Below are 10,845 nucleotides of genomic sequence, written 5' to 3' on the forward strand. Positions count from 1 at the left end.
AAAACTTATATATAACTCCCAAGTTTTCAGTGTAGAAGTAAGCTTCTCTAAACCTGAGCTTTGATAATATTCAGTGTTCCCTCTTAAGCACTGTTTCTAGATCTCTTTCCCGTCTCTACCAACTGCTTTCTGTAATCTTGCCTAGAATCTACACTTCACTCATGTACTGCAGCATTTAAAAAAATAATTCCATTAAAAAGTATCGCAATGTGAAGAAAGTGTCTTTCCCAGTATCTGTAAATCACTGTATATGGTGCTGAATAACCTACCATGTTTTATGTTGAATACAACCTAAATTCTGCTTTAATACTTGCACAGTAGATAATAAAGAGACAGCTGAAAACTGGATCCATATTACCAGCTAAGGTAGACTGAAGGGAGACTGATGCAACCAAATAAGTAATGTCTAGCCTTAAAAAGAAAGCTTGTCACAATTGTGCTCAATTCCTGCAGCACCCAGAGTTCTCATTTAGTCTACATCAACAGCTACCTAAACCTGAGCATATTGTGACCTATCTGGAGAAGACATCACCTTTTGCATAACAGCTTTTTGATTAGAATATCTTCCAAGAATTAAGAAAACTAGCTGCAGATGAGACAACTGCCATAGCACTGAAATTCATACCTCCCACAAAGTATGGTAACACTAAGATCTAAGCTAGGCAGGACAAGGGGAGATATTCTCCTTCACATTAAAATTATGAATGTAACAGGGTAAACAGTCTAAGAAGTAGAACTGTATTTCAGACATAACTCTTTATTAGCCAATTCCTTGGGACTCTCTATTTAGGATATGAATTGTTTCAAATAGTGTGTGATGGTACATAACTCTCTCCATGCACTATGTGTGGAGTACTTAGGTGCATAACACACATACCCAGATGTCAGGAGCTAGATATCTGAAAATAATATGCAACATTTAGGCTACTACATTTTCTTCTACATAGTCTTAAATGCTTTTCTCCCCCACTAGCAGATGTTGCAGAGTCTCTGTAGAATTCTTTTAGTCCCCTCCGACAAGTACGTTTATAGAACAGAAATCCAACTTGAAAATTTTCATCTTCAAATAAGAATTTTAAATATGGAAAACCATCTTGTTCTGATGCTGCCATCTTGTGTGTTTTCATATGAGCTACTAGCCAAAAGTGCCATATGATTTGGGTTGGTTGGTTCTCCATTGCCCCCGCCCCTTTCTTTTTTCCAACTGACTTGATTACTGGAATGTTAAAACTGAATAAATGTATGCTAAAGCTCCTTGTGTTGAAACAGGTATAACAGACTTACACAACAGACACAGTCATCAAGTTCCCAAGAGATGTGAAAACAAATAGTACAGTCAATCTGTCATCATCACTATGATAGTATCTCACTTTTAGAGAAGAACTAGCTAATTTTAAATCTAGGGGCTCCTTCTACTGACATCAATGGGAATGCTACCAGCAAAAGCAAACCATGGTAAGAGAAGCATCGGTAGCTGTATAAACTTCTATTTAACTCATGGATTTTGGATTATGAACTGATGAATACAGATTCAGGATTGAAGCCACATCCCAGCTGAGTCAGCATGCGCTGGCCACAGAATTCCACCTGCCACTGAATTATCATATGGTAGCCACTAATGCAGACAGGGAAATAGACTTGCTGAACAAATGCACAGATCCAGTATGATAAATCCCATTGACGTACAGATCTAGTCTCAAGTGCCATTAGGTCATTTCATTAATACAGCACTTACATGGACATCACAATACAGCTTGCTTTGTTTTAATACATGATCAAAAGTGTGGAAAATAATAAAAGCCTTATCATAATCCTTGCTTTTTCTTTGCAGAAAAGAAAAAAACTGGATTGTTTGAACAAATCACCAAAACTCATGGAACAATTATTGGCGTCACATCAGGGATAGTTTTAGTTCTTCTCATCATTTCAATTCTAGTACAAGTAAAGCAACCTCGCAAAAAGGTTATGGCTTGCAAGACTGCTTTCAATAAAACTGGTTTCCAGGAAGTATTTGATCCTCCCCATTATGAACTATTTTCACTAAGGGACAAAGAAATTTCTGCAGATTTGGCGGATTTATCAGAAGAACTTGAAAACTATCAGAAAATGAGATGCCCTTCAACAGCTTCCAGATGCATTCATGACCACCACTGTGGCTCCCAGGCCTCTAATGTAAAACAAAGCAGGACAAACCTCAGCTCCATGGAACTTCCCTTTCGCAATGATTTTGCACAGCCTCAGCCAATGAAAACATTTAATAGCACATTCAAGAAAAGTAGTTACACTTTCAAAAAAGCGCATGACTGCCCTGAGCAAGTCATAGAAGACAGGGTGATGGAGGAAATTCCATGTGAAATCTATGTTAGAGGAAGAGAAGATACAGCACAAGGTTCATTATCTATTGACTTCTAATTTCCTAATGAGGGTGGTATCAGTGTATATACAAGATGCTTGTGTATAATGACAGTGTATATATTACAAGTGTACTATATGCAGTGTGTGAGATGCACACACTTTTAGCTTATTATACTTCATTTAAAAAAAAAGTCTCCGTAACTAATTCATGATGAAAAATGGTGAATTTCCTCCCATCTTCCCAAGCTTCCTGTCTAGTGGAAGAGTAAGACAGAGACTTTGCATGGAAATTATAAGTTAAGGATATTGGAAGAAAAAAAACCAAAACCAACTATTAATCATTGAACACTGAATACAATGACTGCTATTCTCTTCCTCGTATCATTTTCTCTTCTTTAGACATCTACTTTTCAAGACAATTTTAATACCTCAGTTACATAAATAAAAGTAGTTAAGTGCACCACGTGTATGTCAACATAGGTGTCTTATTGTATTTGTCAAATTGAAAGTAGAATTAGTGTTAAGTGCCAGTTAAGACTCAAGAATTATGTTACAGCCATCTGTTTTGTTTGCCTACCATTTATATTGCCTTTAATTATCAGTTCTTCATTCTATGCCTTGTGGGAGATAAGTGTAAAGGATTATTGCCTTTTAAAAGTATTGAGTTATATTAATTTTAGTACATTCGGAAATACATAATCTTTGCAGGTTTTGGTTAAAACAGAAGTAAGTACTCATTCTAGATGCAGACTTAAAACAGTTTTCTTTCAAGAAGGTTTAGGATTTGAAAATATTCTGGCATATCTTATAGATCCATATGGCTCACTGATTTCACAGCTCTGTAGTTAGAAAACAATTTTATTCCTGCGTTTTCAAAGTATTTACATAGACTGTCCTGTACATTCGTTTCTTAAAATAGCCTTTTACTCTTATTGCAGCCAATCTTCCCTACTGAAATCAGTGTTGGTACTTTTAGCACATGTCCTACTTACCTGAAGAGAACTGGTCTTAAGGTCTGTGTGATTACCAGGTATATAGAGATACTGGAAACAAAGAGAAGTCACAAGCAACTCTACTTAACCCTAGGGAATCCTTGTGCCCCTTGTTTCCACTTGCAAAATTGCACATTTCATACCTTTTTTAATGGTGGTTTGGACCTAATTTTAAAATTTTTACAGTATAGAAACATTTTAAAAATATAATAATTCTCATTGTGGTTTTTAAACTTTTTGTATAGTTTGATACTGTACAGACTATTTGTTAAATCAAAATCTAGTACCTGTGCAGCAGGGTTGTTTCCGTGTGCCTATCAGCAGCTCTAAGTAATATGCAGTGGCTGTTGTGTACATCACAATTGGCAAAGAATACTTAATGATTTCCACATTAGCCTATATTTTATCCCCTGGTTTGTTTGGCTTTATTCTGGTATTTTGTTTACAGGAAACCTTTCACTAAAGGTGGCCTACCAGCTTGCACTGGGCATATTCATTATTTACAAAGGCATTTAAAACCATAATGATTGTTGTGCTGACTCTAGAAAAAAAAACAAACACAACCCTAGCAACTGAAAAACCTTTTCATTAAAATATAAGACGAACAATAGCTGTAATCACAGGTTTTTCATTAGAACGACAAATTTAAAAAAAAAAATGCTTAGAATGTAAGAAGCTTAAGGGGGGGTGGGAAGAGGGGAATTGAGTATCTTCAACCCTTCCCAAATTCAAAATTAACCCTGTCTGATGTCTAGAAAGAACTTACTCAGAAGCTCATAGATGAGACCCCTAGGGCTGTATCCTAGTGTCAGTTTTTGTGCTGGTTCCAGAATGTATTTCAATTTGAAAGAATTTAAATGGGCATTATTTTAGATGCTCTTCATGCAGAAGAGAAGTGTTTTAAAAATCTAGTTAATTTTGACTTGAAAATTTTTGAATATTTAATTTAAATATTTCTTGCCAGATTTCATTTACTTCTCATTGATTTCAGTAGTAAATATATCACTACGACCTATATGGTACAGAATGTTGTGACAGCCTATGAGTTCTAAATTCTTCCAACAATATGTAGTTTTACACAGGTCATTTTTGTCCATATAACTCTTGTAAGTGCTAGGTTTGCATGATTAAGTTTTCTTTTTAAGGTATATTTGTCCATGTGATAAAAACAATGTGATCCCTAATACTTCCTAGGTTATGTTGTCTTTGAACAGTGAACCTGTAATAATAAAACAAATAGCAAGCCTGCAAAGCCCATGTCTGGGTAGAAAAGGTAGAAAAGGGGAAAAGCTCTATTGAAGAAGTTCCCAAATGGCCTGAATAATATTTCAGTCTCAGTTGTAACTTTTTGATCACATGGTCAGAACACAGCTGCATTTTGGCAACCCCAGAGCATATAGGTGAGCTCCCGTAACCAGTCATATCTTCTGTGCATAGCTTTTTCCAGTATCACCAAGCCCAGCTCTACAAAGCTTCGCTTTCCCCCCTTCCTTGCTTTCTAATCTGGTTTTTTTTTTGTCTTTAGCATAAATAAAGATACTTCTGGTTAGTTAACAACTGCTCCCAATTCCCAATACAGAGCAAAAACTCCTGGAGGGAGCTTTTCAGTATTTCTGTAATAGCAGACCCAACCCTTACTGTGGCAATAGCTGTACGCATGAATAGATCTGAGAGAGAAACCCAAAGCAATATTGATTTCTATAAGTTTCTATAAATAAAAAGGGCAGGAAAGTGAACTATCCATACTTGCTTTATTAGAGGCAGGGTGAAATTAACATTGAACCTAAAAATCTGAAATGAAAACTTGTGTGTGGCATGTTTTAAAAATATCTGTATATCTCATTGTAATGTTGGGTTCAGTTACCTAGATGTGCTTAAAGAACCGAGCCATAATTCCAGTACAATCAAATTCCCTTCACTACAGAAAGACAAAAACTAAGTGGGGGGACTGCTTGGTATTAGAGCACAGAAAGCTGACATTTTCAGCAAAAGAATCTAGTGCTGGTTTTGCAGTCTCAATCCAGTTGGAGTTGATGCTGTAGTCTTTAAGCTTTTCCTGGTGTTAGCAAAAAACACCACCTTTCATACTCTTGCAATATCTACTACAGTACTGTTAGCATATTTCCATTGTCTCCATCTTAAATCCATTCATTTCTAGGAGCATCCCAATTTTGCACTGAATTGTACCCATATCTCTGATACCCTCTGTTAACACTGAATGTACATAAGCAAAGATAATTTCCCTAGACACACAATGACCAGGAAAAGGCCAACAGCATTAACTACTTTTTGGTATTTATAATTAATTTTTACCTTTTATCATAGTAGCTTAGCCATTAAGCTATCTACAATGAAAAATTTTTTGTTGTGGATAGAAGTTGTAGAAGTAAACCTACAGCCAACACGAAAATTAAAGTGACTGAGAACCATGATTCTTCACAGTTCTGTAGGGAGATATCTGCATTTACAGATATGATGACAGTGTCACAGGAAACTCAGACTTATCACTGTTACTGGCACTGAAATGTTGCAGTGATCACAGAAATGCTAATTTGTACTTAAAATGCATGAGATTTTCTTGTCTGCTACAGACAAGATGACCCTCAGAGTGCATACAAATTATAATGGCATATTATAAGAATTACTGTCTGTTTTTACTAAATCAATACAAAGAAGGTTTACAAAAAGAGCTGTCATAGACTTACAAGAAAAGGTGCTTGTCATGTGAACACTTCACAGAATTTAAGTCATTAAAATACACTTTGTTTTGGTTTTCACTTGCTACAGAGAATTCTGTGCATTACCAGCAAATCTCTTGCTAAATGATGAAAAAAGGCTTGCCTTATTTTCAAATCAGTTTAGTCCTTAAATAAGAAGGTTCTTCTATCAATGATCATAACAGCATTTAAGTTTCCAAACTATTTAAGTATAAACCTTTATCTAAAAGACTACAAAAAGCAAAAGTAATAAAAAAAGACCTTAGCAGAAGCCTGATAAGCCAAGAGTAAACTACTGCTTGAAATGTAACAGCTTAATTCATAAGGATATACTGAAACATATCTGCAGTTTGATCTTCCTGTCTGGTCAGTCTCTATATATCTGTTCACAGTAAAATTCAGTCAAATCCATTTACTTTTTACATGTCCTTATTGCAAAGATTATGTAGGATCCCTATCATTGCGCAGAGGTCTGTAGTTTACCAAAACAAGATTCTTAATCTGTGTCAGCCTGAAAGATCAGCTGATTTTACATTATTTGAGATCACAGTGTTAAAACTGAATATTAATTATAATGGGATAAAGGATATTAAAATAAAAAAACCTCTCTTTGAGTTCACTCATGCTTTGAAAATGAGTATTTGTAGCACCTATCTCAATCTAACAATATAAAAGCTACTATCTTTAAGACTTCTGCTCCTGTGGTTTCCAGTAACCATCTCTGTATAGAGTAAATCCCTCCTATAAATACACAAATAAATCGTGTCAGCATGCTCCAATATGTGGTCTGTGTCACCACAGAACTGCAAGTAGATTTTAACATTCAAATTCATCTGCGACACTCCATTTTAAAAATCAGCGTAACAAAAATCTGTTTTCCATCTGTTTCAGAGATCAACACCAACAACAGTCATTTGTCAATTGTCATCTTGTTCCCTCTTACCTAGCCATTGAAGATAATCTACCATACACCAGATAAAACAGCTTAGGTTTTATATGTCTGTTCTTACAGAGACAGGCTCTGGGAGGAAAAAAGTGAGAACTTTATGTCTTCCTATGTCTTTGCATTACTATCACATAGTTTATGTTAATAGCTTTCATACTGGAGAAACCTGTAAAATGTATGTAAAATTCTGTTCAAGAAAAAAATAAAGTATTATAATAAACCAAATAATAGGTACCTATGCCCCACACACCTCAAAATTCAAAATAATTTGCTGGTTTAGAATCGGAATCATGCCTTCTGAACAGTAAGAACTGCCAATGCTGCCAGAGTACTTAAAGGATGCACATCATATCATCTTTTCTGAACAACTACTTCTCCCAAACACAGATTTCCTAGACATCTTTTTTTAAAATTTTGTGTCTTATTTCGTTATTTTATTAATTTATATCTAGAAATAAGCGTATTATTTACATCTTATAATTAGCCTCAAAGTACATTATCACCTACATAAAAGTTCCTTCTGTCTTCCTTCCAGATATATTTAGGAGCAAGAATTATATTGTAGAAGTATTTATCATTAAACAACAGCATGTCAGAGTTTAAGCATTATATTAATTTCTGAGTTTATACTGCAGCTTATTTTTCACCTGAAAAGCAAGAGACTACAAAGAAAATGCAAAGCTCACAGGATTATCTCCTTAACCTCAAATTAATATGGTTAAACTAGAACAGCGTACATCTCAATGTTTTAATATTCAAGGTTTAGCATTTTATGAGGAATATCAGATTTAAAAGTGCACGTATTTATGTGAGAAGGCTTAGTTTGCCCCTGGTTACCATACTTAGCTGGCTCGTAACACCGGCCTTTCACATTCTTCTGTGAATAACACAGGAATCCAGAGCTTAAGCTTCCTTTCAGCTCCACTGGCAAAGCACATAAAATTGTACAAAAATTTAAAAAGCTATTTGCAGGGAGAGGAGGTGAAAATTATTCTTTATTTTAAATACAAAATGGGAGACAATAAAATATCAACCACTGGACATTTTTGATACAATGTTTAACTCACCCTTCAATGCACTCAAATTACTCTCAAGGTAATAAAGCACACAACTCTACTTAAACAATATGTTCAGTTCCCTTACTTCAGTAAATATCCTCAATACTTGTAATAATTTGGAAGAAGCCAGCTGTTAGTACTGAGTTTAGTACTGAGTTCTCAGTTACTACTGATTATTATACAAAAAGATGATCCAGTGATTAATAGGCATGAAAAAAGCAGGAAAAGACTCTTGAAAGCAATGGTGAGAATAAGAGATTCTTAGAAAGACAAGTCAATAAATCCCAAGTCTCTTAAACGTTGTAATGAATCTTCTATTTATAAAGAACAAACAGACAAGGTACATAAGCAATACCACTCATTACTGGCTCTCCACTTTATGTTTAATAACTCAACAGAGCAATTGACAGCCTAAGGCAAAGCCAACTAACTCTAATTTTTCTGTTTTAATGAAAAACAAAGAGATCTATAGTAGAGTGAAGATGTTTGCTTTCCACTTACCAGAGGCAAAATATTCTGCACAGGCCATTTAATTTTCTGTCATCATTAAGTTTTATCCTTAATAGTGAAGGGAATTCTGGAATACACAAGAACAGCACAAAATATCTATGTATAGTAAACAAATCAATAAGTAATGGATACTTAAAATAATCTCATATATTAGGTAATTTTTAGAGCTCTGTATGATTCCTGAGGTTATCATATTCTCCCCGCCATTTCTGCATTTATGCCTGTTCTGACAAATTTGAATACAAGCACTCAGGTGTTAAACCTGTGCAAGAGAAGTAGTAATAACAGAAAACAAAATTATTTGCCTTTAAGATCCAGAACTAATAAAGCTGCAAACTTGGAAAGCTTTAGTGTGCTGCACTTTTCACATCAGAGTAGGAGCAAGGACAGGCATTAGCATAAGGGAAACCCACCCTTTACTTGAACTAACAGAACCCAAACATGAGTTATTTCTTATTAATTGTTAGAACACATACAATAAATTTATGCTTTTTTAACTGTAGTTCCAACTTTCCTGTAATTATTAGCATTATATCTTATGATGTTCTGTTCTCTAAAGCAAGCATGTGGATTTCTTCCCTACAAAGAGCTATAATAGGCAGATTTAAATATTGCATTAGGGTGTTTAAACTTATGAAATACCTGGTTTTAATGTCAGTTCATGAAAGTATCAAAAGCTGTATTACATACATTCATGGAAGAGTTTACATTAAAGTTGCCAGATGTATAACATTGGGATTTAATGACAACATTTCAGCACCACCTATAACGCTACTGCAATACAGTTGGAAAATACTAATGCTCAACAAGAGAAATAAAAAGCACAAAACCAGTTTTTCAGTGCTCTCTCCTCCCCCCAGAATCACAAATAACTGGCTTCTAACTGTTCTTCAGCAACAGTACCAAACAGGGAGCTCAAGCTGACAAGCAGCCCTCAAGCTTAGTGGAACGTTGATGAGAAGTAGGAGGAGTGCAGAAGATATTTCTGCATTAATTTTCCTATTCCTAAAAAGATCATGCATCATTTAAAAACAAACAAAAATAGCCAGAGTGATGAAACAAGGACTACTAAGGGGAAAAATACATAATTGAATTCAGTTTTATTTTAATCAGAACTGGAGGTCGTAGCTTATCCTTACTGTAGGACTACACAGAAATTAATATTACCAAAAAAATGAAAGGTATGGAACAGTCATATTAGGTTTACAGTATAATGAGAAATTATCTATATAAATTGGCCAGACAACACAGATTATTTGGTTGCCTTGTTGAGTTACAAGGAGCAATTTACAATGACTGAAGGAACTGGCAGAAAGCCAAGCCTATCTCAACACAGAACTTGTCTGCCTTATATTTGAAAATGTAGTAATTAGTCTTCTGCTTACCTAACCATGAGACTACTTTCTCTTCTTTCATCATGGAAGCACTTTAAGTAATGATGGGAGAATATCTGAAATGAATGGCCATCTTGCCTGTGGGACCTCAGGTCAACCTCAACAGATATACCTGATATGATATATCCAGGGGAAAATAAAAATACATGGCTTTGATTCCCTCTCAGACAGGAGTCAAATTTTAGGGTCTAATATAAAGCCCACCAGATTCAGCGGATAAGGAACCAGAAATCAAGGGCTTGCTCAGTCAGCTACAGCATCCGAGAAGGGGAGACCATGAAAGACAATAAAGCTGTCTCAGGATCCATGGTTTTGGAAGCAGAATTTTCTGCAAATCTTGTGAGGTTCGCACAGTTATAAGTCAATCCTCTCTATGTCTAGCTCTGTGGCTATCCAATCTTTCCAACAAGGGAAACCGGTAAAATACAGTTATTTTACTCCTTTTTCCCCACTTTTCAATTTTCTCCCCACCCCCCAGAATGGAACGTTATCAATGTTGTCCAGTATAGCTTTACTCCTTAGGATGTCTGATTATAAAGTGGGATATATTTCAGCTCTGTTTTATTGAAGAGGATCAAAAAAAAAAATTGTACAATCTCCTAAAGAACTAGATCTGGATCCCATATGAACAATAGGCATTAGCTTCATAGAACATGCTGAAATACTTTGCAGCACTAATCCACACTCAAGCTGAAAGATTTTGAGACAGATCCAAACATCTACAGTGCTGTTTTGAAGGGTAATACATTATATTAGTGAACCTACTGATGAACAGCAAAACCCTGTTATTAAGGTCAGATGTGCTTATTGATTTTTTTCTTTTTAAGGAAAACTTCATCTGGATATTAATGGCTAATACCTAGAATCAAAGAA

General features: G+C 35.2%; 1 protein-coding gene across 1 annotated transcript in view; it reads left to right on the forward strand.

Moving 5' to 3' along the window:
* The window catches only part of NETO2 (neuropilin and tolloid like 2), a 40,825-nt gene extending 31,745 nt beyond the window's left edge, over positions 1–9,080 (forward strand). Inside the window, exon 9 of the mRNA XM_064459463.1 lies at positions 1,832–9,080. Within this exon, the coding sequence (XP_064315533.1) occupies positions 1,832–2,412 (581 nt within the window). The 3' untranslated portion in view covers positions 2,413–9,080. The remainder of the gene's footprint in view (positions 1–1,831) is intronic.
* The last annotated feature ends 1,765 nt before the right edge of the window (positions 9,081–10,845 follow it).

This window comes from Phalacrocorax carbo, chromosome 8, assembly GCF_963921805.1.
Source record: "Phalacrocorax carbo chromosome 8, bPhaCar2.1, whole genome shotgun sequence".
In the NCBI taxonomy this organism is placed as follows: Eukaryota; Metazoa; Chordata; class Aves; order Suliformes; family Phalacrocoracidae; genus Phalacrocorax; species Phalacrocorax carbo.